The 27,049-nt window shown below is 55.8% G+C and overlaps 2 protein-coding genes across 2 annotated transcripts in view; both read right to left on the bottom strand.

Moving 5' to 3' along the window:
- Positions 1-461: 461 nt before the first annotated feature.
- LOC136663141 (transforming growth factor beta activator LRRC32-like) lies at positions 462-4,118 on the bottom strand. Its single transcript, XM_066640107.1, has 2 exons — positions 3,968-4,118; positions 462-2,950 (listed from the first exon to the last, which is right to left on the bottom strand). The coding sequence occupies exons 1-2, from the start codon at positions 4,085-4,087 to the stop codon at positions 956-958; spliced, it is 2,115 nt and encodes a 704-aa protein (XP_066496204.1). The 5' UTR covers positions 4,088-4,118; the 3' UTR covers positions 462-955.
- Positions 4,119-6,461: 2,343 nt separating this feature from the next.
- The window catches only part of EDA (ectodysplasin A), a 42,920-nt gene continuing 22,332 nt past the window's right edge, over positions 6,462-27,049 (bottom strand). Inside the window, exons 3-8 of the mRNA XM_066640211.1 lie at positions 19,677-19,703; positions 18,162-18,341; positions 16,598-16,638; positions 15,909-15,960; positions 9,819-9,949; positions 6,462-8,965 (exon numbers count right to left, since the gene is read on the bottom strand). Of these exons, the coding sequence (XP_066496308.1) occupies positions 8,714-8,965; positions 9,819-9,949; positions 15,909-15,960; positions 16,598-16,638; positions 18,162-18,341; positions 19,677-19,703 (683 nt within the window). The 3' untranslated portion in view covers positions 6,462-8,713. The remainder of the gene's footprint in view (positions 8,966-9,818; positions 9,950-15,908; positions 15,961-16,597; positions 16,639-18,161; positions 18,342-19,676; positions 19,704-27,049) is intronic.

Here is a 27,049-nt window from a genome sequence, read left to right as displayed (position 1 = left end):
GCTGTGGCCATTTATGGGTGTGTTACCTTTAGTAGTTTAGTGCTATTTGTGGGCAGGACGTCTACGTCAAGAAGGCAACCAGTCTGGCCCCTGCTTTCCAAGGCATGCAGGGTCTTCTCTGCAGTGGCTTTCTGCATAATCATACAGGCTCCTTACCAACCTTGCAGGCAGGAGGCCACAGCGCCTTCTTCTGGCCTAATGCTGATGACCGACTGGGCTGCACTTCAAAGCACTCAGCAGTATACTGGTGATGGAACATCCTCTTTTCACCCTCTTTGGAGGCGCAGAATAAGAGCTCAGGGTAGCATCTGCCCTTTTCTCTCCCTACTAGTACTGAGGAGAGGGGGAGGTTCCCAGGGGCGCGTGCCCAGCAGTGATGCAGGTGCGGTGCAGCAGCATCTGGACTTGCAGGAGATTGATGTGCTCCCTCTCCCCCCACTCCTGAACATGGAGGGTCTTGTGAATTACCTTTATTTACTCAAGAGCTTGAAAACTGAAGGAAGTGGACCCTGAGGTAGGAGAGGGGAAAAAGGAAAGTCTGGTGGTGAGCGGGAGAAGGTTGCTGAGTGACAGAGAACAAGGAAAGCTGCAGCCACAGCCGGGAAGGAGGAAATGGCTGCTGCAGATATGGGTAGCCAGTGGGCCTTGCAGACCACGGGCCACGCCAGAGGAAACTGGCCTGCTGCTGTGGTCTGCTTGGCTCCTGGAAGGTCTCTTCAACAGCCTTCCTGCATGAACTCACAGCAGGACTCATTCAACCATGGGAGGAGCCACTCGGTTTGTTGCAGAAGTGCCCACATGGGAGTCGCAACCAGTCGGGTAGGACAAGCATGGCCCAGTAGCAAATTCTGCTCAGCCGCCTGGCAGTGAGAGTTCCACAGCCCACTGCCAAGGAGGGTGTCCTGTACCCACCCTGCAGCTCCGGCGCAGGTGACACATGGCCCTCTGCCCTGGATCACACTTTTGTACTCTCGTCAGCAGAGCTCGGCCCACTGGTGGCCTCCTCGCTCTGATAAGGAGTAGGCTGCACCCTGCTGCTGAGCCCCAGATGCAGCAGCACACGCCCCTTGGCCGCCTTCTGCAAGCAGCACGTGGCACACGCGAGGCAGAGGGAGCACAAGAGACCCGCTGCCACCCCCGCCAGGGCAGTCGGGTAGTCCCTGCGCAGGCGACGAGGGCAGGGCCAGGCGTGTCTGTGGGTGAGCCGAGCAGTGACGTTCTTCTGCCCATCGTGGTAAGAACAGTGCGTGTCCTCCAAGTCCCACACAGTGACGGCAGCAACTCCCAGGATCACCTTCAGCCCCCTCAGCTCACAGCAACTAAAGGGATTCCCGGCAAGCGTCAAGTTGCGGAGGGTGTGGGCCAGTTTGGCAGCTGTGGCAATCTCCAGACTTCGGAGATTGTTCTGCCGAATGTCCAGCTTCTCCAGAGGGGAGCAAAGCAGGGCAGGAGGCAGACTGCGGAGCTGGTTTTGGGACAGGTCCACTGACTTCAGCGCCCCCAGGCAAGGCAGGTTCAGGTCTGAGATCCTCATCTGGTTTCCTTTTAAGAAGAGCATCTGCAGGGAAGACTCCAAGCCCTCTAGGGCCCCTTCTGGAATGACAAGACCCTCGTTCTCAGACAGGTCCAGAGAGCTCAAGGCAGTGTGGCTGAACAGGTAGCTGTGCATGATGGCAAGCTGGTTTCCACGCAAGCTGAGGTGCCTCAACTGTGGCGCACGATGGAAGGCAGTGCAGCTGCTGCCTTCCCCAGAAGGGCCCTCCCTCTTGGAGGAGGGTGGGGCTCTGCACAGCTGGATGTAATTGCGACTGAGGTCCACTGACTCTAGATGGGGCATCAGAGCAAAGAAGCAGCGCGGCAAGGAGTGGAGCAGGTTCCCTTGGAGATCCAGCTTCTTCACGGACAGCACCTCTGCAGGCTCCCTTCCGCTGGCGGCATGACCTGGCCAGTGGCAGCGGGTGGGCTGCTCCACCTCCATGCCCCGGATGCAGTTCGTGGCCAGGCTGAGGGTGTGGAGAGAATTCAGGGTGTGAAGAAAGGAGACTGGAAATGCACTCAGCTGGTTGCTGCTCAGGTCCAAGACCAGGATCTGTGCTAGGCCAAGGGTGGCATCCCAGAAGCTCTGGCCCACGCTGAGTCCTGCCTGCCTGGAGGACCAGGGAGCAAGGTCCTCTGTCCGAGTGGCATTGGCTGCCAAGTGGGCAATGGCATTGTGTGAGAGGTTGAGGTACAGGAGCCGGTTTCTTCTGGGGAGGAGAGGCAAGGAGGTCAGTCGATTGTGGCTCAGGTCCAGCACTTGCAGCTGATAGACCCCCCTCACTTCCCCTCTTGCCACAAAGGACTCCAGTGCATTGTGGCTCAGGTTCAGAACCTGAACTTGTGGCAGGTGGAAGCCTGAGATGCACCGAAGGAAATTCATGGCCAGATCCAGCACCCGCAGGGCCTTTAGGGCATCCAAAGAGCCTTCCTCTATTGCTGCAATGTGGTTGTTCTTCAGGTTGATCTCTCGCACCGTGAGCACGCCTCGGAAGATGCCCCTAGACAGCTGGGTCACCTGGTTCCAGGAGAGGTCTAGCTCCTGCAAGGAAGGGAGGTAACCCAGGTACGATGCAGCCATATTGCTGTCCAGGTGGTTCCCAGAGAGGTCCAGGGCCTCCAAGCTCCCCAGGGAAAGGAAGGCCTTTCCATTGGCAGTGTGGTTCCAATGGAGGCGATTTGCGGCCAGGCTCAGGGTGCGCAGGTGCACCAGGGGCGCCAGTGCTTGCGCCGACACGGCTTGCAGCCAGTTGGAGGACAGATCCAGGTGCTGCAGGAGCTCCAGGCCAGCTGTGTCCCCATCCGCCAGGCTTGTGATGGAGTTGAGTGCCAGATCGAGCTGCTGGACGTCACGGCCAAGGCCCTGAGGGAAGGCAGGCAAGCGTCGGCCTCGGCAGGATATGCGGAGGGGGGTCTGGAGAGGGAAAACACCAAGCCTGAGTGCTTCTCACAGCTGCCGCGAGAGCCAAGTCACACGCACATCCTTCCCCCACCACCCCCGTTCCCCAGAGCTCTTGAGACTTCGGGCCCTCAAGCAGCTCCCGACAACCCAACTGGGCAGGCCATCTTAGGGGTGTCACTGGGGCGACGGGCACCCCGTAAGGGTTGTGGGCGTTCAGAATTTGCTGCTGAGAGCTTCAGACTTGCTGTGGATTTTCAAACACGGCTGCCAATGGCTTCAAAATGGCTGTCCCCATTCAAAATGGCCACCGCAGTTCCGCAAGTAGCTCCAGAGTGGCTGGAGATGGCCGAGAACGGAATGGGTGGCAGGATGTGAGCAGCAGGGGACACTGCAGTTAACAAAATCCCTCTTTGTGTTAATTCAGTGCTGCCCTGCTGTGGGTGGCAATGTTGGTGGGTTGTGAAACTGAGAAGCTGACAGCAGGCAAGAAAACTGTATTGAGCCCTATGGAAAGTGAAACAGCCACACGTGCATGTTTACTCACGAGCAGACAACCGTGCCTCAGCCTACTTGAGTGACCACGATGACACCCAAAGGGTCCCAGTCCACTTGTTCTTGATCTGGACTGCTACCTCCCGGCATACTCGAGGAGGTTTCTGGGGTGGGGTGGGGTGGGAATCATGAAGCCAGTAAGTCTATCAAGGGTGACTATGGATGGCGCCTCCTTGCCCCAGAGCAGCATCCTGCACCTTCCAGGCCAACTACAGTTTTGGTGTGTCCTGAGTGGGTCATTGCAACACTCACCAGCCTCACCCTCCACCCAGCCTGCGCATCCATCAATCCCCTGACCAACCCAGCTAATTGGCAGGGCAGGTGGTCGCTGGGCACAGCATGCGTGCCAGGTGGGTGATTGCCACTTGCCTCAGCAGGGGGAAGCACCAGGAGGGAGAGGCCTGGAAAGCAGAAAGCTGCACCTGGCAGAGGAGACCCAAGCAGGAGGCCCACCCGCACCCCAAAGTCATTTCTTACCTTCTCGCATGGCCTTGGCCCCTCCACATTGTCCAGCTGGCCTTTCAGGAGCGCGGGGAGCAGCCAGAGGAGGAGTAGGCCCCCTCCCTGGGAGGGGCAGAAGTGTCTCCTCCAAGCCATGGCTGCTTGGTCACCAGCAGTCCCAAGCTGGCTGTGGTCTGCCCAGACCAAGGCAGAGGAAGAAAAGGGCTGGTGCATAAATAGCCACCCCTCCCCTGGTCTGGTGGGAGAAGATAACGTGCAGGCAGGAAACCAAAGCGAGCCTGAAGCCAGACTCCACAAGAGAGAGGAACACCGGGGGGGGGGGGGAGAAGAGACCCACGTCTGGGCTGTTTCCAAGCCGGTATTCAGCCCAGAAGGGAAGGATGCCCAGGAGGTTAGGAAGGGCCCAGGTTTCCTCTGGAGCTATCGAGGTTAGAAAGCCTGTTCTTTGCCAGAGCACTGTGAAGGTTGCTCAGCTCAAAAGCAGGAGAAACTCTTAGGGAACCCTCTGCTGCTCAGCCTGCCGACCAGGACCTGCAGTGGCTCCGGTGCAGCCTCCCTAGGCCTCTCCCTTCCCCATTGGAGGGGTGGTCCATAACAGGAGGGGCTGCCTGCAGTGCCAGAGTTTATTCTTCATCATTTATTCAGTTCCAGGAACTCAGCTGTTCTTGGCGCCAAACCGGGAGGACCTTTGCTCTGAATGTGCAGGTGGAGGGTTTAGCCTAGATGGCCCCTACTCCCTTCAGGTGCATTCCTTACCTAACAGCAGTTTTTGGCTGAAGCAGAGGGCAGTGGCAGATGCCTCGTCTTCCTGCTCCGTACAGAGAAGCGGGCCAGAAGTTGCTACTGGAGAAAGGATGTTCTCTGAGCACGTTCTCTGATCTTGGAAGCGACAGGGCCTGATGCGACAGCAGTTGTTGTAGAGGCCTCCACCCCGCAGCCCCCTATGAGTGGCAGGTGCACCCATGGCCACTGGCACCTGCTGCAAAGCACAGCATCACCCAGAAAGAGGTGGCCGTGACGTGATGATGTCATCATCAATTGCTTCTGGAAGGTCCATCTTGGGCTAAGTGGACACGGGGCAGGCAGGAGGGTTGGCAAGCACAGAAGCGCCACTCGCCATGCCGGCCTCCTATGGCTGACCCAGCAAGAGAGCTCTTGAAGTGCCTGGCTGAAGCGACCCAACTGCCCCAGGGCTGGCTCCGTCTCTGAGAGACTGCAAGTTCCAGGTGAGAGACTCGCTTGCCTGAAATGAAGAGGAGGATGAGCCTCTTTGTGGGCACCTGACTGCCGTCAAAGGGTCCAGGAGGCTCCTTGGCCAACCCAGCCAGACTGTGCCTTCTAACTAGCCAGGCACAGGGGATGCTCTGAAAAAGCAGCCCCCTTATGCTTGGCTTCAAGGCCCTCCGTTGCTCCCTGTGGTGCCCCATTTAGACTACAAACTCTCATGCTGGGGGGGGGGGTGTTATTGAATGGCAGTTTCTAAATAGTTATCCGTCGTAGCTGGGAACTCCACCTCCCGGAGAGCAATACACAGGCATGCTGCACCACCCCGTAGGCATGTCCCAGCCTTAGACATTACAAAGCGACTCGAGTCAAGGGAGAAGCTGTTCCCTGACCTATGCAGACAAAGCCCGTAATTCATACATGAATTTTGGACCAAGTCAAGGCAATTCAGCCATCGCTGAATGAAACCAGAATTTCAGCACACAACAAACTGCTAACTGGTCACATTCCTTTGGACATGATCGAAGGAACATGCAAAGGGCCACGTTCACTCATACTCTGCTGGAATACAACGGTTAGTGTGGCCCATGAGCAGGAAGAAGACTTGAGTTACTGAGACAACAGCTACAGCAGGCAGTGAGCATCAGATGCAACTGGTCACCAGAACACAGCAGAAGCCCTAGCAAAGGTCTGACTGTGGCCTGGCACTCGTGCCACCAATGCAACTGCAGTGAGCCAGTTGGCAACTAGATGGCAGCACCGAGTCAGGAAACCTTTTCAGCAACCATGTTCATGGGAAAAGGAAGTCCTGGCTAAAGGGGCAACTTGCAAGCAATGTGTCTCACTTGCAGAATTTCAGGAGGGGGAAAGCAGAGCAACGGTCTGTATTCCTCCTATGATCTCTGCAGGCTCCCTTGTAAATCCTGAGAAACAAAAAAGAATCCACCAAACTGCTTGTTCTTTAAAAGCTGCAATAAATTAAGCCAGCAGCAGCTCCTCACCCCTGCCCTTTGGCCTTCCAGGGTCCTTTTCACTCTGCTGTCAGCCCAGGCACAGGGGGTCCCTCCGCACCTTGCCAAGGTGCCTCGCCTCTTGCCGCACCCCAGAGATCAGCCGCAAGGGAAAGACCCAGACAGTCTCTGCCTTCACTCCAAAACGGTCTACCAGAAGTCCCAGGCATTGTGAAAGCAGGATCCCTGCAAAGACGCAAGCACCCCCACCCCCCTTGAACCCCCAAGTTTTAATTGGGCCTTTGACTGGAGATGTTCTGAACACAGCAGAAGAGTGGAGTCCAGTGGAGTCAGAAAAGTTTTATTGGCAAGAAAAATACTGACAGTTTATGTAAACTTACATCCCATTTTATATACATTATGTATATTTTATGTACAGATTATGTTGCGAGTAGAGATGTTGGCAAGAGAGTCGCCTCAGGGCACTGCTGTCTGGCTCACCCCCCAGCCCAGCAGGTGGCTGCTGCCCTGGACCTGCAGCTCTGGGGCTCTTCTGCAGGCTTGAGACTTGCACCAGGAGATCGCGAAGCCAATGGCCAAACCAACAGTAGCAAGAAGCCACAGCGGGCTGGCCGGCCAGCTGGCCTCCTGAAAGCTGGAAGAGGCACAAGAGGCAAGCAAGGGGGCCATGGCTGGAGGAGCAGAAGCTCTTGCATGTCTGCCAGTGGGCTGGGGAAAAACATGGCAGGCTTGAATTGCTACTGCCAAAGGGTGGTCCAGCCAGGCACCTCTTTCTGGAGGCTGGCAGGCAGAGATTCTCAGGTGGAAGCCACCGGCACTGGCTGGCTGGCTGGCTGCCTCCGCTACAAGCTGCAGATGAGCCAGCGTGCACAGACACACGCGGCTGGAAGGCACTCGGTCCAGGCCACCTGCTTGGGAACAAACTCCACATAGCCAAGGCACTGGGCTGCAGCATCCTCATGGAGCTCCAGTGCTACTGACAGAGTCAACTGGCCACAAACTGCATCTCAACAAGCAGCTCCTCAAGGGCCTTCTGCCTCTGGGATGCCCCACACCACCCCTGACTGCTAAAGGCAACCCGCCAGAGCAGTGGGCACTTCCACACCCCCAGACAGGTAATGTGGGTGCAAGAGCAGGGGAAGAGCCTGCAGGTCCCCGACCCATTCGGAGTGGCCTCCAAGGAGAGGGAGTGAGGGCGCAGAGGGCGCGTCTGCTGGGGCAGCCCTTGGCGAGTTATGCCCGAGAGACTTTCTAGTTCCCACCAACCACGCATTGCAAAGGGCCTTCTACCATCATGGGGCTTTTGCAACATTTTCCCCTTGCCAGCAGGTGTCCCAGCGCTCATGGATGCCACCATGCATGGCCGCCACAGCACTACTCTTGAGCTGCAGCCTCACTACCTGAAGAACCCCTCTCCTGCAGGGCTGTGTATCCTTCTGTTAAGCAGGCACAGGTCACTGCGCTGAGAGAGGGCAGGCCCCTGCTTGCACCCCTCCATCAGGACCTGCTCCCTGACCATTCCATGCCCTTTTGCCAGCCTTCAAGGGACAGCAACCTTTGGCACAGCGCAAGAGCAACCAGCAAACTCAGGCCAAGGTGACACCCAGACAACAAGTGCTGGGGCTTGGGAGCTCTGAACAGCTGGGAAGCCCTCTCCAGTTTTACCACTCCCGTAGACCCCACAGTCCAAGCCCCAAAGGAAGCCTTTGGACTGCTCTATTTAGAGGATATTTCTGGAGACGAGCTGGTTGCCACTCAGGGTGGGGGGGAAGGCAGAAGGACACCGAATCAGGCTGCCAGCTGGAACAATAGGGATCTTGGAGGACAGGCTGCAGTCGGTGTTCTCATCCCACACTCATCAGGCAGTGGGGTAGAAGGGCCCCTGCTGAACACAACTGTAATCAGCTTTCTAGGTGGGGAACGCTTCACCCCAGAAGGACCCTCGTGACTCAGCGGTACTGAGCTGGCACCCAGTCCTGAAAAGCAAGGCGGGCTTTTTGAAGAATCAGATTTCTGGGCAGCGCCTCGTTGGGTCACCAAATGTACCTGCTCTCCTGTGACCTGCTTCCTACCACTGCTCAGGAGCACCAGCCCCTGACCGCAACTGATCAAGCATGACTGCCAAGCAGCACCCTCTCCTTCACTACACACACCGGGACACCACCCCTATCCTGCAGCAGAATTTGCTCCACTCAGCGGGGAGGAAACCCCCTGCCTTGGCCTTGCTCTCACTGGGGTGCTCAAGAGCCTGCAGGACAGAATCGCTCCCCAGCAGTCTCTCCTGCCATGAATTTTCTCGCTAGTGCAACACAGAAACAGGAAACCATCTCAGGAGGGAGCCATGAAACGGGCACCAGGGCTGTGGCGTCGAAACACTGAAAGCCAGCCCAAGAGGAGTGCCCCCTTCCCCTCCACGCCACCACCTGCCTGTCCCTCTCCCCACGAGCCCAGTGCAAACCACAGAAACGCTTCCTCTTCCTTCCTGCATTTACATCAACGCATACACATTGCTGTGGAGGCTGAACTAGACAGTTCTGGGCACCTCTTCTGCACGTGTCAAGTTCCTTTAGGAGGCGGGGGCATCTCCTAGCCTGATGGCGCCAAAGAAGGTGGTGTGTTTGCTCATGTTGATGGAGATGTCAGCATGGACCATCTTCACTGCAATCTTCTGCCTGGCCTTCAGAAGGCAGACCCCAGCCGTGTAGCAGGTGTTGAAATTGGTCTTGCCCGTCTCAATGCTCCTGGTGCACTGGAGGAAGGGCTTCTCATCCACCACTACCTCATAGCTGGCAAAGTCTGTGAAGTTGATGTAATACACCTGGTTGGAACAGGGAAAAACCTCTCATTAGGAGGGGCACAGCAGGTGCGCATCTACACATCACAAACCCCTGAGTCTCAGCAGGCACCCCCCCCCCCTTCAAACTAGTGACATGTCCCTCCCAGATGAGAGCAAATCATCTCCCTGAACCACGAGGGGCTCCCCAAGTCTCCAGGGCATGACTGGGAAACTTGAACTGACCGGGCAGATGCAAAACTCTTCTACAACAAGGCACGGGTCAGGAAATGCCTCCGCATTTCCACCACAATGCGAAGCTCAGGTCTGACTTCACCTTCAGTCGCTGGTGTCCCAGCAGATGCCCTGCCGGCATGCCCAGGCCACGTGGAGCGGATCCCACAGGAAGTGTGCCCAGAAGCGCTGGGGCTCCCTGGCTCCAGGGCATGCCTGTTTGTGCCCTTTGCCTGCTTCTGAGGAGAACCACTTTGCCAGCCCACTGAAGACCACAGAAAAGACTGGAGGAGCGAGACAGTCGTGGAAGACACCAGCAGGTCTGGAAGTCAGACTCCCAACACTCTCACACTCCTCAAAGAGTGGCAACATCGAGTAGGTGCAAAGCCTGCGAGAGTCCAGCGCCTGCCTCAGAAGCGACGCTGCAACTCGCAGATGGGGAAGTAGGCCAGACAGGGGCGACGGGCGGTGAGAAAGGCGGACACTCCCAAGGCAGAGGCCCTCTTCTTCGGGTGTCAGGCCCCACCACTGCAGCTGGCAACCATGGCTACCTTCATGCCCATCGCGTCCTCCAGCCCTGCACCCCGACATCTGCAGTGCTGACTAGCAGGCACCCCAGCATCCTGCACACGGGAAAAGGAGCGAGGCCTCAGACCGTACTCACTTCTACCTGACTATAGACGAAGTACGTGCCGTCCACCAGTACCTCCAGCTCGCCACTGCGCACGTGCAGCTTGAACACCCTCGGGTTCATCGCGATGCGGGACCAGTCACTGAGCACTCCCCCTGAAAGATCTCAGTATGAGAGAACGGCAGTCACTCAGTACCCGTCAGAATGAAACACACAGCAGCAGCACAGACACTAGCCAGCCTCATCAACCACTTCCTTCTCTCTACGCAGGCCGCCAGCAAGCAAGGCACAGCGTGCACCCAGCCCACCACTGCCTCCCCCCGCAGTCCACCAGACCCTTGAAGGGAGGAGAGCCTTCATCGGTTTTCCGGGGGGGGGGGGGCAGCAGCTTTCCTTTTCTGCCTGGCCTGCCCTTCTCCGTGAGTTGCTTTTGGGTTTCGTGGCTGCATTTCCTTTCTGTGTTTCCATTGCACTTTTCTTTCTGATTCTTTACAATTATTGCACCTTGTTCCATTTATGGCCTTTTACTGCTCCCCCCCTCCCCCCCCTGTGATTTTTAGCCTTAAGCACTCCATTTACTCATAAGAAAAAAGGCAAGATCTAAATTGCTTGGAAAAATCAGTAAGAGACAGCTGAGCACCAGGGCTGTGCGATCAGGTGGAGGAAGGGGGTGGCTGCTCCCTCAAGCTCGACCCTGCTGGGGTCCTCCTGATCAAGCTCTGATAGAGTCCAGAGCCGGACAAAATAGGAAACTCTCTCCTCAAGCTGCAAAAATACATGTCCAGGACAACGCAGGTCCCCAAGGCCCAGAGAAAAGATGACCTCCTCTTCACTGTGCAGAAATGAAGAAGTGCCACCTGCAGAAGCAGCAAAGAGGAGGAGTCTATTTGTGGGGGGGGGGGCTGGGCAGACAGAGAGGGAAGCAAAGATGCCATCTTTGGGGAGGGGGAGATTGATTCTAGAAAGACGATCAGCCACACACTCAACGTGCACTGCAAGGGCCAGCAGGGCCAGACCACAGCCAATGTCTTCTGCATTGGGTTAGGGTTAGGTGGTGGTGTAGAGAGGAGGGGTTTAGATTCGTTAGGCACTGGGGAACGTTTTGGGACAAGCGGGGCCTGTACAAGAGGGACGGGCTCCACTTGAACCAGAATGGAACCAGACTGCTGGCGCATAACATTAAAAAGGTGGCAGAGCAGCTTTTAAACTGATCCCTGGGGGAAGGCTGACAGGAGCCAAGGGGCATCCGGTTCGGGACTCCTCATCCCTATGGGATGAGGATGGGGAGGTTAGAGAACAACAAGACAAAGGCAGAGTAGGAGAAGAAATTGGGAAAGGTAGCGTGATGGGATGTGATAGACCGTTTGGCACAATGAGAGGATTCGGGGACAAAGGAGCGAATAAGCAGCCCATCCTGGGGCATTCCGTGTACAAATGCTTTTATGCGAATGCCTGAAGTCTCCGAGCAAAGATGGGAGAACTGGAATGTCTGGTGACAAGGGAAAACATTGACATAGTGGGCATAACGGAAACCTGGTGGAATGCGGAGAATCAGTGGGATACCGCAATCCCGGGCGATAAACCCTACAGGACGGACAGGCAGGGGCGAGTTGGAGGTGTGGTGGCCGTTTATGTTAAGGAAGGGATAGAATCCAGCAAAGTAGAGATTGAAGGTAGGTCCGACTCCACCGTAGAATCTTTGTGGGTTAAATTACCAGGCTTGTGCAGCGATGTAATACTGGGGGCGTGCTATCGTCCTCCAGACCAGAAATTGGATGGGGACCTTGAAATGAGGAAACAGATCAGGGAGGTGACAAGGAGGGACAGGGTTGTAATCATGGGGGACTTCAATTATCCTCATATAGACTGGGTCAATTTGTGTTCTGGTCACGATAAGGAGACCGGATTTCTTGACGTGCTAAATGACTGTGGCTTAGAGCAGCTAGTCACGGAGGCCACCATAGGGCAGGTGACTCTGGATTTAATATTGTGCGGTACACAGGACCTGGTTAGAGATGTCAATGTTACTGAGCCACTGGGGAACAGTGATCATGCTGCGATCCGTTTTGACGTGCACGTTGGGGGAAGAATACCAGGCAAATCTCTAACAAAAACCCTTGACTTCCGAAGGGCGGACTTCCCTCAGATGAGGAGGCTGGTTGGAAGGAGGTTGAAAGGGAGGGTAAAAAGAGTCCAATCTCTCCAGAGTGCATGGAGGCTGCTTAAAACAACAGTAATAGAGGCCCAGCAGATGTGTATACTGCAAAGAAAGAAGGGCTCCACTAAATCCAGGAGGGTGCCCGCATGGCTAACGAGCCAAGTTTGAAAGGCTGTGAAGGGCAAGGAAGCTTCCTTCCGTAAATGGAAGTCTTGCCCTAATGAGGAGAATAAAAAGGAACATAAACTGTGGCAAAAGAAATGTAAGAAGGTGATATGGGAGGCCAGGCGAGACTATGAGGAAGACATGGCCAGCAGCATTAAGGGGAATAATAAAAGCTTCTTCAAATATGTTAGAAGCAGGAAACCCGCCAGAGAAGCGGTTGGCCCTCTGGATGGTGAGGGAGGGAAAGGGGAGATAAAAGGAGACTTAGAAATGGCAGAGAAATTAAATGAGTTCTTTGTATCTGTCTTCACTGCAGAAGACCTCGGGCAGATACCGCTGCCCGAACGGCCCCACCTGACCGAGGAGTTAAGTCAGATAGAGGTTAAAAGAGAAGATGTTTCAGACCTCATTGATAAATTAAAGATCAATAAGTCACCGGGCCCTGATGGCATCCACCCAAGAGTTATTAAGGAATTGAAGAATGAAGTTGCAGACCTCTTGACTAAGGTATGCAACTTGTCCCTCAAAACGGCCATGGGGCCAGAAGATTGGAGGATAGCAAATGTCACGCCTATTTTTAAAAAAGGAAAGAGGGGGGACCCGGGAAACTATAGGCCGGTCAGCCTAACATCCATACCGGGTAAGATGGTGGAATGCCTCATCAAAGATAGGATCTCAAAACACATAGACGAACAGGCCTTGCTGAGGGAGAGTCAGCATGGCTTCTGTAAGGGTAAGTCTTGCCTCACGAACCTTATAGAATTCTTTGAAAAGGTCAACAGGCGTGTGGATGCGGGAGAACCCGTGGACATTATATATCTGGACTTTCAGAAGGCATTTGACACGGTCCCTCACCAAAGGCTACTGAAAAAACTCCACAGTCAGGGAATTAGAGGACAGGTCCTCTTGTGGATTGAGAACTGGTTGGAGGCCAGGAAGCAGAGAGTGGGTGTCAATGGGCAATTTTCACAATGGAGAGAGGTGAAAAGCGGTGTGCCCCAAGGATCTGTCCTGGGACCGGTGATTTCAACCTCTTCATAAATGACCTGGAGACAGGGTTGAGCAGTGAGGTGGCTAAGTTTGCAGACAACACCAAACTTTTCCGAGTGGTGAAGACCAGAAGTGATTGTGAGGAGCTCCAGAAGGATCTCTCCAGACTGGCAGAATGGGCAGCAAAATGGCAGATGCGCTTCAATGTCAGTAAGTGTAAAGTCATGCACATTGGGGCAAAAAATCAAAACTTTAGATATAGGCTGATGGGTTCTGAGCTGTCTGTGACAGATCAGGAGAGAGATCTTGGGGTGGTGGTGGACAGGTCGATGAAAGTGTCGACCCAATGTGCGGCGGCAGTGAAGAAGGTCAATTCTATGCTTGGGATCATTAGGAAGGGTATTGAGAACAAAACGGCTAGTATTATAATGCCGTTGTACAAATCTATGGTAAGGCCACACCTGGAGTATTGTGTCCAGTTCTGGTCGCCGCATCTCAAAAAAGACATAGTGGAAATGGAAAAGGTGCAAAAGAGAGCGACTAAGATGATTACGGGGCTGGGGCACCTTCCTTATGAGGAAAGGCTACGGCATTTGGGCCTCTTCAGCCTAGAAAAGAGGTGCCTGAGGGGGGACATGATTGAGACATACAAAATTATGCAGGGGATGGACAGAGTGGTTAGGGAGATGCTCTTTACACTCTCACATAATACCAGAACTAGGGGACATCCACTAAAATTGAGTGTTGGGCGGGTTAGGACAGACAAAAGAAAATATTTCTTTACTCAGCGTGTGGTCGGTCTGTGGAACTCCTTGCCACAGGATGTGGTGATGGCGTCTAGCCTAGACACCTTTAAAAGGGGATTGGACAAGTTTCTGGAGGAAAAATCCATTATGGGGTACAAGCCATGATCTGTATGCGCAACCTCCTGATTTTAGGAATGGGTTAAGTCAGAATGCCAGATGTAGGGGAGAGCACCAGGATGAGGTCTCTTGTTATCTGGTGTGCTCCCTGGGGCATTTGGTGGGCCGCTGTGAGATACAGGAAGCTGGACTAGATGGGCCTGTGGCCTGATCCAGTGGGGCTGTTCTTATGTTCTTAACTACAATTCCCAGGAAGCCTTGCAGGTCTCTTGTTATCTGGTGTGCTCCCTGGGGCATTTGGTGGGCCACAGTGAGATACAGGAAGCTGGACTAGATGGGCCTGTGGCCTGATCCAGTGGGGCTGTTCTTATGTTCTTAACTACAATTCCCAGGAAGCCTTGCAGGTCTCTTGTTATCTGGGGTGCTCCCTGGGGCATTTGGTGGGCCGCTGTGAGATACAGGAAGCTGGACTAGATGGGCCTATGGCCTGATCCAGTGGGGCTGTTCTTATGTAATGTCAGAATCGGGCCCACTTGGACTCCTCCCAAGTGGGGGTGAGGCAGGTGCTCCCCCATGATTTTTCCAGAGATCAAGATGATCGAGGAAAATAAAAACAACACTGGTTTCTTGTAGAAAAACCTGCTGCCTTTTGATCCCAGGAAGGGACTATCCAAGCCGATCCTAACGGTGGATAAAGATTTGGGGACCCAGACCCCGTAATCCACTGCTAAAAACATCCATGGAAAGGGTGCACACAAGGAGTCAGTCAGCACAAGCAAGTCAACCGCAAGCCCACAGGAGCAGGGGCAACTGCGACCCTTTCGAAAATGGGGCATCCAGAGAGGACGACTCCAGATGTGGGGCTGACACTGCGTTCCCACTGGCCGAGACTGTGAAGGAGGGAGTGCCAAGCAGGGGTCTCCACCGAGAACTGCACTGCGTGAGTCAGGACCCCTCACCCCACACCGCACTTCAGATGACCTCTGCCCCCCCCCACTTTCTGGGACCCCAACTGACTCCAGGCAAGAGCCCAGAACATCTCCAAGCCTGACCGTGGGGCGGAGGAGATTGTGGGACTCCTGCCTCCCTTGCACAGACGGGAGGATCCAGCCAGGCAACTTGGATACAGCAGTGAGGACAGGCAGAAGGAAGACGGGGCCATCGCCTCCCCACCAAGGCTGCAGAGCTCAGCGTCCCTGTGACCAAGACAGGGCAAGGAGCACCACACGGATCTGCGGAATCCCAGAGGAACCCAAGAGAAAGATCTGTTTGTCAATGCCAGGCAGCAGACCAGAGTCTCAGCCACTTTATGGGACGCCCACTTGGGGGATCATGTCGTGGCCAAGCCAAGCCAGAGCCAGCCAAGCTGCCTGATGGGCCAGGAAGCGCCAAAGAAGCTACCAGGAAAGGCCAGCGACAAATATCCGGTTTGAAGCTTGAAAGGGGGAGCGAGGGAAGCCCTTCCAGAGAGCTGGCGTGGTGGTGACGAGGCCGAGCTGCACATCTCGCCTCTCTCCCTGAAGGGGGCACAAGCAAGGCCTCAGGCTCTCCTTCTCCGCCTCACTCTCCCCCACTTGTGAAATGGGGAGGACACACCGACCCTCCTTATGGGGCTGTTGCAAGGGCAACCACAACAGTATGCGTGAAGTGTGAGGCGAGCTCAGAAGGAGCCTGGCAAGTGGAAGTGGGGAGGAAGCATGTGCCAAAGGGGAGCTGCAGCGCGAGATCTGGGGCACCAGAGTGGCCCTTAGAGGTGGACAGCTATGGGGGAAAGGGTCAGGCTGGTCTAACACGGCAACCAGTCCCAGCTGCAAGGGAGGTGTGCCTGAGCCACATCTAGCTTGGGAAGCCATTTACTGAGGGGGCCGCAGCAGAGCAGCGCTTGGCCTTCCAGGGTGGGGAACCTGAAAGGGGCAGTTTTCAGCAGCCATCACTTGAAATTCTTACCATTCTTCACTTGAATTGCTGATCCCTGTCCCTGGAGGTGGACGACAGCTGGCTGCAAAGCAGAACACAACAGAGGGGAACTCAGCATGCTGGAAGAACTGCCTTGGCCAGACGCAGGGAGCAGGTGGACCTTTGGGGGGGTCAGTCTGAGAGACTCCAGCAGAGGACACCAGGACCAGACCTGGGTGGTTCATCTGGGCCAAGCCCTCAGCACATCGAGGAAGACTCAGATGGAGGAAGAGCGGGGGCTCAGATCACGGAGGATGCAAGTACTCACTGCAGGGCTGGAAGCAGACCCTTTTCTTATGTATAGCTAGTGGGGGAGGGGTGAGCATCCTTGACGGAACTGGGGATTCAGGAAGTTAAGCAACAGAGAATGTTCCCCTCCCACTGCGGTACTTCAGTAAAGGAGTTCCTGCAAGTAGGGAGCGTGTTTCGGGAGCTGCACACTTGTGCAGCTAGTGCAGCTCAGCCCTGAGCATCTTTGGCACAAAGTGTGGAAAGGCCTCTCAAACGCAGCTCCTGAGGGTGCCCCTTTTCCTGCTTCTGCTAGTTAAGCAAGCAGCAAGGCAAGTCATGTCACCCAAAGGCACCTTGGGGTTCCTAAAAAGGCATGTTGAGAAATGCAGCCTGTTCCAAGTGAACACAACACAAGAACTAAGAGCCGAGATTCAGAGGTGCCAACCAACCTGTGCGTCCCTGCTGGGTGCTGTGGATTTGTCTGTTGTGCCTGCAAAACAGAGCATTCCACATGTCAGAGTTCAGTATGGTTGTGTAGAACCAGTCATGCCTCACAGTGCTAGGATTTCAGACGTCTGGGAACAGCCAAGAGTACCTGAGCCCTGTGACGGCTAACACCCCTCCCCACATGCAGGGGAAGAGCTGACTCACATTTCACACGGATGCATCAAACATCCACAAGGGTTGTCCAAGTGGTTCTCATTAAGACAAACACAACTACAGTCCCATCTGGAAGTGAAACTTGGTTACAAATTGGTCCCCAGGATGGTAATTTTAAAAACCCACAAAAACCCCGGCTGTTCACACTTGTGGGCTTGCAGACACACACAGCCTGCCCGTCCAGCACATCCCTTTTGCAGAGGACTTGGCCCAAGAACTCCTTGGGAGTTCTCTCTCATCTGCTGAAGAAAGGAAACAATTGAGGTGCTGGACGACTCCTATTCCTGCAGAGGGATGTGTCTGGCTTCCCTGCCTCAAGGCTTTCTTGTGCCTTTATTCTCAGGCTTCCCCCAGCCTGCAGGTTGTCCCACGTGCAAAAAGTGGGCTTCGGCTTCACGTGATTTGGCAGACTTTGGGCCCAGCTTCCACGGCAGCAACACACCCCACTGTGACCATCGAGAGGTGGAACCCGGAGGCGACTGACGCCTGGCCCTGCTTGGAGAACCCAATTAATGAGACAGTATTTTCTGCAACCCTGTGCTGGGACTGCTGCCTGCTGTGGGCTCCTGGCAAGAAAAAGGCTCTCTGCGTGCGGAGAATCTCCACCTACACTCTCCCACTGCTGGTTCTGGGACGCCACTTCCATTGTGCCAACAGCAGTCTCTACTCTCTCAGGCCCTTTGGCCACACCTTCCTTCCCAGCTGAAGGCTGCTCTGCCTTTGGGGAGACAGGCCACACCAGCACCGCTGTGCTTGGGCAGAGAGGCACTTTCAGGTGGCGGCAACCGGCCCTTTCCTCCCGTATCCTTCAGGGACAGGAAGCCACTCTGCGTATTAAGCCACGTCAGCTGCTTTGTCACCTTTCGGTTGTGGCTGAAAAGTGAACTATGAATATTCGTCATCATCTCAGGGGTTAAAAAGCCCACGTCAGCTGAGCCCGAAGAATAACCAGCCGTGGAGCCCAATGACATCTCCGAGATCTCACGCTCAGCACCAGCCGCGTCAGTCGGGCCTGCTCACAAAGCAGCAAAGGGAAGCCACTTGGCTCTGTCCCGCCCAGCCAGGCAGGCACACTCATCGGGAGCCAGGACCAGGCTTGGCTCCCTGCTGAGCATTATCAGCTCCGGGCAAGTGAGGCCTGCTGCTCTGCAACTGAAACAGCCCCCGGGTCTCCGGCACTCTTTCCCAGTGAGCGATGTGCACGACTTCAGTGCACAGACAGGAAGGACTCCGAGTGAACTGTGGCAAGCGCCCTTTAACTGGGGGTGGGGGGGGCTCTGCTCCACCTTCGCACAAGGAGGCTGCACACGCGGCCCTGCTCCAGGCAGGCTTCTTACCCTGCAGGGCACTTACCAGAAGGCCCCTGCAGTCCAGCAGGTCCCTGGGGGCCGGGGGGTCCAGGCGGGCCAGGAGGTCCCATCACTGTGGTGCCTGGAATGCCAGGGATTCCTGGGATTCCTGGGGGGCCTTGAGGCCCAGGAGGGCCTGGTGGTCCCTGGGGCCCGGTGGGTCCTGGAGGGCCCACTTTCTTGCCTGAGAAAAAAGAGAAAGCAGACAAAAACATTGTCGCCACCATCACTTCTGAACAGAGAAGAACGAGTGTCCCCCTCCTCCTCCCCCACCTGTGAGCAGCGAGAGCTAAGACTCCGCCCAGAGTCTCGGTCCAGGAGCAAGTGTGCACACCAGACCCAGCTGGAGCTGAGAGGTACACAAGCTCAGGTTTCACTGCTGACAGGGGGCAGGGGTCCGAGGCTCCCCTGCCCCCATTCAGCCGAGGCTGGCTGGCGGGGCAGCCAGGGGTGCCCGAGGGGAGGCACCAAGAGCGGTGCAGCGCTGGCAGACAGACAACTGCCGAGCGTGTGACTTGCCAAGGAATTCCAGGCAGGACGCAAGACAGGGGCTTTGTAGCTGTGCCTGCCTCGCTCAGCACGCGGGCCCCGGCAGATCTGCACTGGCCCCTGGCCAAGCCTCGCTCCTGCCTCTGTGCGCTCCCCCCCAGACAGATGTGCACCCAGCGAAGAACACTCTCACCTTCAGCCACATTCCACATCTTACAAACACTTCCCCTGCGGCGGTTTTTGTGAACTCTCCTCCTCCATCCAGACACGCCTCACTCAGGGATTAAGTGCACACCAAAGACAGGTGTTGAGAGACTCCCCTGCCCCTCCCCCACGGAGGATCCCGAAGGAAACCAGGTTCACAGCTGTTTGGCTCCTCCTGCCCCCAGGGCCTCAGCTAAGTCTCCATAAGCTGCTCCTTCAGGTGCAGCCCCACAATCTGCAGCCCTCCAGCTTGTGCAGGCAGGGCCTGGTGCCCTCCTCCTCCTCGCTTCCCTTCCAAGCCATGCTTCTCCTCGCAGAGCTGAGAGGCTCTCCCCCCACTCCATCCACCTCTGCAGCCATGTGAACAAGCAGGCCACCATCACGGGCATGGCCCGGCTTCCTGAGAGCCCTTCCCCAACTGAATGACGGAGAGGGCACAGGGCAGCAACCCTAACCCTCACCTGAATCATCCCATGCCACTAACATGCCTCTTGGGGCTATGGAAAAGCAGTGCTACAGTCTGGGTACCACCACTAAAGAGCTGCCATCCTCCGAGGAGGCCACAGGCCTCCCCTCCGAGAACAGGGCACCCAGAGAAGAGCCCCCACAGGCAACGTCCACTGTGGGGCAGAGGAGGGCTTGGCCCAGGAGGCAGGTGACCAAGCGGCCTGTGGGATGCAGGATGCAGCCCAGGGAAGTGGAGCAAGGAGGGGCCAGCATGCCATCAACAATTCTTTCTATCCAGCTGCCAATTGGTTTAGCAATTCTAATGCAAATCCTTGTCTGCCTGGGGATAGAGAGATGCCATCAGCTCACAATGACTTACCTTTTTTCTTTTTAGAAGAACTTGTGCCTGCAAGGAGAAATGGAACAGTTTTAGCCACCTGAAGCTAAAGGAAACACCAGCACACACCAGATGGATGGAGAGCGCAGTTTTCATGGGCTGGGGCTCCCAGTGGCAATTACAGAAACAGAAGGGGGGTCTGGAAAAGACATTCAGTTCCATTCGCTTACACCAAGAACAGGGTACAAGGAACACCAAAGAAGGAGGTCCGGAAATTTCCTGGGATCTCACTCAGTCTCCTTGTCTGCACGGGATGCTGGGGGCACCACTGAGGGTGTGCAGCTGCAACTACTGCTGTAAGGACACGCCGGGCCAAGTGTGCATTTCTTGACACAGTGTAAGATCTGGGAAGAAACTGGCCTGCTACAGTGGCTCTTTGGCTTGTGAAGCCACTTGCCATGAAGGAGTGCACAGGAGCTCAGGGACACAGCTGCGGGGCTACAGCTGCTGCAAAAGTAGGACTGGGGGCACAAAGGACACTTCCATTCCAGTGTGAGCCTCAATACGATGATGCTCGTCTTCTATAATTATTTACTCTATTTAAAAGATTTTAGAGAGACTTTGGCGTGTGTTTGGTTTTCCATATTACTGTATCTAGCTGCTGATGCCACAGGTAGGTAGACCTGGGTTCAGTAGATTTGGACCCCAAAGTTTACTCCAGCCGTTGCCATCCTCCCCCCACTGTTTTGCCTTTGGGGAGGAGATCAAAAGAAACTTTGCTCCCCCTGACAGAATTTCTCACAGAGGCCCTGGGTCAGGGAAATCTCACAGAGATCATTGCCGCAAGCCAAGGGCTTCTTGTGCTGAAGCTGCTGTGGGAGAGCCAGGAGGACTCTGGTGTCCAGGCTGCAACAGCAGAAGCAGCAACATGGCAGATCCAGCTGGACGTCCAAGCATGGGCAAATGCACCCAGCGCCACTTGCACAGAAGAACCGCCTTCCCTTACTTGGCTGGATGATCTGCAGAAGAGAAGGCACCCTGCAGCAGCCTGTAGGGAGGCCTCGAGATCGTGAGCCAAGAGAGGACTGGAAAGGGGGTTGGGTGTGGGAGGAGCGGTCCGGAACAGGCCAGGCAGCTCCACCACCACAGGAATCACTCTTTGTCGTTGGGGGGGAGGTGAAATTTAGAGGGCACCTCCATAGCCTTCCAGGCCTTCCGTGTTCTATATTCAAGATGCAGAGACTACAGCGGAGATCGGTTGCCAGCGAGAGAGAGCCCCAGAGAGCAGTGAAAGCAAGCTGGAAGAAGAGCAGGAAGACGGCCAGACACGCCCCCCAACACCCCCACACTGCTGCAGACTCGAGTCCAGAAGGCCATCCAGGCCAGGAGTGCGCATGTCACACACACACCCCAGATGCAGGTCACCCCCCATCACACTCCACAGAATTATAAACAGAGTGAAAGTACAAATAGCTGTGGTGAGCCAAGCGCACTGGGGGCGGATGGAACTGATTGCCTTCAAAGACCGGCGGGAGGAACGAGAACCAGATGGGGGGCAGGGCCCACAGAGCACAGCTGCCTGCTCTCTCCAAGCCCAGTCGACTCACGGCCGGCACGAGGGGCTCCGTCCTCCAACCGTCACTGGCAAAGAAAGGAAGCCCCCAATGGTGTGGCAGCAGGGGAGTCACTGGCCTCAACTCTCCATGCCATGAGGCGGTGTGTCCTGGCAGGGTGCAGTCCCAGCCCTCGGTATCTAGGCTCGGGTGGGACACATTTGCTCCCCAAGCTGCTGCAGAGGACCCCCCCCATGACTCCTCTCACTTAAAAATGTAACTTTTTGAAAGAGAGAGAGAATGAGAATGAATCTAGGCTGTGAAATACGTACAAGAGTAAGGAAAGACAGAAACTGCACTCCTGGGGATACTACCTTAGGACTGGAGGAATACAGAATGGAAGGCCAGGGTGCTGCCCCGACGGGCATACAATTTAGACAGACGCAACGGAAACTGAAGCCAGGTGGGCAGATGCCAGGTTATGCCGACTGCACTGTGGCTGCAAGTTGGCCAAGAGATGAGGGGGTCCTGCCAGAGATGGGTGCAGAGGCGAGAGTCAGAGAAGAGGCAGTGTGCAGATGATTGGGGGGGATGCCAGGTTGCAAGGGAAGGAGGAGCAGGAGATCCCAGGGTGACTGGGGGTCAGGGAGCAGGTCTCCGGCAGGAGTCGGCGCGATAGGAGAGCTGAGCAGCAGGGGGAGGAGACTGCTGCAAGGACAAGCTGCCTGAGAGCGGAAGGGAGTCAGCAAGGGACTGAGGGGGTGGGAGCGCCTCTGAGCGAAGGAGGACTCCTTCACAATTTAGCATAGAACGGTTGAGTGGGCCTCCTGTGCAGCCAAGGGGTTGCGGTGCCAGCCATCCGGGGATCCATCTCTTTCTTTAGGATTCCAGGGGGCACAGGGTGGGGAAAAGAGTTCCTTTCTGCCCACATTCGGCATGTAAAGCCAAGGGGTGGGGTTTCTGCTAGAGTGGGGGTGGGGAGTTTTGCCTGCTGCTTTGCCAGAGGTTTTCTTCAGAGGGCTGCCAGGCAAGCCAGAGGCCTCCAGAGCCCGGTATGCCATTCCTGTAGCCCCAATCCTGGCAGGACGCCAGACTCTAAGGGATCTGCCTCCGTTCCCACTGGAAGGGGACATTCCCAGGGACCAGACATTTGTTGCCCTCTTTTACCAGCTGGCACAGCCTTCCGTCCGAAGAAGGGTGCACACATTTTAGCACCCCAGAGTGCACGCAAGCCGATTCATTTCCTGCCCAGGCGGGGCTTTCGGCAAAACCACATCATCAAGAAGGCACCAGCACACTTGCGAGGACCAGTGCCTGGAGGGGGCAGAGGGAAGGTGCTCGAGAAGGGAAAAGGAGTTGCCCTTGACAGGAAGCACAGCCAGGACAGCACCTGGGGAGGGGATTAGAGGGTGGTGGCCAGCCTATCGCTTTCCCCCTCCATCCCACACACAGCTGTCCCGGGGCTACTTCTGTGAGCGACAGCAGCAGTGCACGGCTGCCAGGCAGAGCCAGGCATTGTGGGCAGGCGCCACTGGGGGTGAAAGAACTCCAGAGGCTGGCAAAGGAAATTCTCACAACTGCCCTGAAGGTGCAAGTGGGGGGGGGGGGCGACGACTCAAAGGCTCTCCAAAAGCTGTCCCAGGGAAGGGCCCCCCTCCCCCAGGAGGCCACTGTCACAGCAGCGCCTTCCAAGGGATGAAGTCATTGCTTATGAAACACATTTGTTTCTGGGGAATGTTGCTGCAGTGCCTCGGTGGAGCAGTGTGAGCTCAGAGGTGGGGAGTGAAGCCGGGAGAGGAGAGACTACAAAGGGAGCTGAGCCAGGGATGCAAACCAGATCCCCCCCCCCCTTTTCCAGCAGGACCACAGCTGGGCAGAAGGCGAGTCCATCCATCCAGCCACCCACCAGGGCAAGAAAGGGAGCCTGAATGCCCAGCCCTGCCCCACCGGCAGGGACCACAAAGCCCCTCCTCCTTGGGCTCCTGCCTCCAAGGCTCGCTCTGCAGTCTAGGCAGGACTGGGGGGGGGAAACATTCTCTAAAGAGATGGCCCCGCTCTTGGCCCTCTGGTTACTTCCCCGGAACTTGACCGAAGCCAGCACAGAAAGGCAGAGACTGCCAACCCCCCCCCCCACAAGCAGCACCTTCCATCGCTTGGGAGGGCAGGCAGCCCCCCTTGCCATGAAAACTGGGGTGCCCCTATTTCCGCCCATTAATGCTGGTGGGTCTGGAGCCTCCCTTTCCCCACTTCCATCTGAGCCAAGGGAGGGAGCTGTGACCCTGATCCAGACCAGAGGGAGGTTTCACTCCAGAGCTCAAGCCAGAACATCTCAAGCGAGAAGCAGATGGTTTCTGGGCATGAGAAAAGTGCTTTCAAAGACACACAGAGTTGCCCTGCACAGTCCTGGATCCTTCACAGGGGTCCCTTCTGGCCTGTTCCCCCAACCAGCAGCTGCTTCTGCAGCAAGAGCCCAGGAGACCGAGGGCTGTGCCTTTCGTTTAGCCAGACACATGCTGAGCACATACCAAGAGGCTTGCGAGGCAAGCTAGCAGCAGAGCTCTTGGCCAACGGCCACTGGTGCAAGGCCGGCCCCATCGACGACTCAAGGAACAGAAGAGGCGGCTGTTGACTGGGCAGGTTCCCGAAGGAATCGCTCAGTTTCGCAACTTGAGGAGACACGCTGTGCAGACAGTGGGCAGGGTGGCTCGCCAGAGCAGTGGCGACGCCCCTTGCGGCCTCGTCTCAGAGCCGCCATCCTGTCAGGCACTGGGTGTCCCAAGTGCCCACATCTTCTGCTTAGCCCCTGATGAAATCAGGCTGCACCTTCTACTTTGTGGCTTGGCCAGAGAAGAAAAGGAGCTGAATGGAAGCAGGCAAGCGAGGCCGAGACAGAGTCGTTGCCGCAGGTGAGGTGATGAACCTGCTTCTCTGAGTGAGAGAGCGAAGCGCAAGCCCGACGCTCGTGCGCAGATGATGTTGTCACACGCCTCTGCAGCAGGCCAATTCCACAGCAATTCCAGCCAGACGAGGTCGCAGCCATGTCCCGGTTGTGTAAGGCAGCACCTGTGGCTCAGCAGCCAGAGAAGACGGGAGTGAAACACCTCCTCCGACTTCAGAGAACAGGTTCTAGCCTCAAGCGCCCACAGACCTCTGCTCTGCTGGAAACCTCCCAAGGCAGGGAGGGGGAGCAACAGCTGGTGATGCAAGACAAATATTATCTCTGGCACCTTTTCCCTTGCAAAGATTAATAGTTTGCATTTCTTTACTAATTGCACTTTCTGCATGCTACAGCTATCAAGATTGACTATGTAAACCTTCCAAGGCCTTCATCACTTCCTCAGAAACCTTTTCACAACATGAAGAGAGTGAGGCTGCTGCTGCTGCTGCGAGCAGCTCCCTTTCACCAGCAGGTCGCAGTTTCCCAGATGCTGGTCTGGCTCCCCTGCTCCGACTGCCCAAGCCAGGCCTCCTCCTGGACGCCCAGAACTAGAGCGCCAAGAATCCTACTGGCCACAAGCAGCATGGCCTCCCCACATAAGATCAGCCCTGCAGGATCAGGCCACAGGTCGATCTAGTCCAGTTTCCTGACTCTCACAGCGGCCCGCCACCTCAGGGAGCACACAAGGCAACAAGAGACCTGCATCTCCGCATCCTGCACTCACACTGGCCTCAGGAGCAGCCTGGGGGCCTAGATGTGGTAGGGAAATCATCTGACCTGTCAGAACAGCCCGGAGGAGCAGAATGCTCATCGCACTCCCCCGTGGGCACACCCCGCCCAGCTGCGACAACAGAATCCTGCCCAATGCATGTAAGTGCAGTCCTCCTCACAACAGCTCCACTCAGGCTGGGGCATGGCCTCAGAGGCAGGCTGGTGCAGGAGCCCCCCGTCTGGCCCCACTTCTAGAAAACCCCTCGTGAGGAGAGGACGACGCCAGCATGGTTAGTAACCAGGCAAGCTTCCCTCATCCCCACCTGAGCATCTTTCTGATAGCAGCGGGACGTGACTGCAAGTACTTGCAAACTGGTTTTCACCAGGAAAAGACTAAACAAATGGCTCTGTCCCCAGAGGGCTCCCCATCTAAAAAGCAGAAGAAACACCAGCAAACGGCCCTGTGCAGAAGGACAGGGGCTCATCCCCTGCTAAATAAAAGACTGGAGAAGGGGCAAAAACCAACAGACTTACTTGCTGCTCCTGCCGAGGCCCTGAGGATCGAGCATTCTTCCCCCGCTTAGGGCAAGAGCTCTTTTCCCAGGTGGTTCCCTTCTGAACTTGAGCTCCACACTTCTCAGAGCCAACGAGTTACCATTAAGCAAATGGTGGCCTAACTGGTCGCCACCCAGAAACTGGCTCTGCTCACAGCCTTGAGCCACCGCCCTGAAGTACTGGGGGCAGAAGAAAGACAAAGGGCATCCAGCCTGGATGCCACGGCAGCAGAGTCAGAGAGGACTGCTGGTCCTGATGCAGGAGAACTTGAAGCATCAGGATCATCATCACCGTGACCTCTTTGGAAGTCCCATCTCAGCTGCCTCAAGCTGCGTGGAGAATGGACAGGCGGACACACACACTCTGCCCAAGTCCAGCTTCAGAGCATTTTCCTATTGCCGCTGTGTGCATCTCATTCAGTTCAGCAAAAACACATACAAACCTAACAGGGAGGTGCCAAGTGAAAGTCTGCTGGAATGAGCACCCGAACCTCTCCAGGGTGCAGATCTGTGTACACTAAATAAGAAAGAGTTCCCTCCAAAGCTGCCCAAAGCCTGCCTGTGGTCATCCAGCATGTGCTTCACTGCCTTGGCGATCCTGCATGACCACTGAAGCAATGGCGTGCAGTCAGGGGAGGCAGAACCCCACCAGACCCAACAAGTTTTTTTTTTAAAAAAGCACAAGGACCCAGCGAGTAAAAGAAAAAGTTCTGTGCCTTTCCGCACTGCTCCTTTCTTCTCCAGCACAATCAGCGAGTTAAGCAGAGCACATCCACCCATTACAATACACAGGGAAGCAGCCAATGCGCTGCATAAGAACATAACATAAGAACAGCCCACTGGATCAGGCCATAGGCCCATCTAGTCCAGCTTCCTGTGTCTCACAGCGGCCCACCAAATGCCCAAAGGAGAACACCAGATAACAAGAGACCTGCAAGGCCTCCTGGGAATTGTAGTTAAGAACATAAGAACAGCCCCACTGGATCAGGCCACAGGCCCATCTAGTCCAGTTTCCTATATCTCACAGCGGCCCACCAAATGCCCCAGGGAGCACCCCAGATAACAAGAGACCTGCAAGGCTTCCTGGGAATTGTAGTTAAGAACATAAGAACAGCCCCACTGGATCAGGCCATAGGCCCATCTAGTCCAGCTTCCTGTATCTCACAGCGGCCCACCAAATGCCCCAGGGAGCACACCAGATAACAAGAGACCTGCAAGGCCTCCTGGGAATTGTAGTTAAGAACATAAGAACAGCCCCACTGGATCAGGCCATAGGCCCATCTAGTCCAGCTTCCTGGATCTCACAGCGGCCCACCAAATGCCCCAGGGAGCAGACCAGACAACAAGAGACCTCATCCTGGTGCCCTCCCTTGCATCTGACATAGCCCATTTCAAAAATCAGGAGGTTGCACATACACATCGTGGCTTGTACCCCGTAAAGGATTTTTCCTCCAGAAACTTGTCCAATCCCCTTTTAAAGGTGTCCAGGCCAGACGCCATCACCACATCCTGTGGCAAGGAGTTCCACAGACCTACCACACGCTGAGTAAAGAAATATTTTCTTTCGTCTGTTCTAACTCTCCCAACACTCAATTTTAGTGGATGTCCCCTGGTTCTGGTGTTGAGAGTGTAAAGAGCATCTCCCTATCCACTCTGTCC

The sequence above is a fragment of the Tiliqua scincoides genome, chromosome 12, assembly GCF_035046505.1.
Source record: "Tiliqua scincoides isolate rTilSci1 chromosome 12, rTilSci1.hap2, whole genome shotgun sequence".
In the NCBI taxonomy this organism is placed as follows: Eukaryota; Metazoa; Chordata; class Lepidosauria; order Squamata; family Scincidae; genus Tiliqua; species Tiliqua scincoides.
This window is presented reverse-complemented; position numbering and strand designations above follow the sequence as displayed.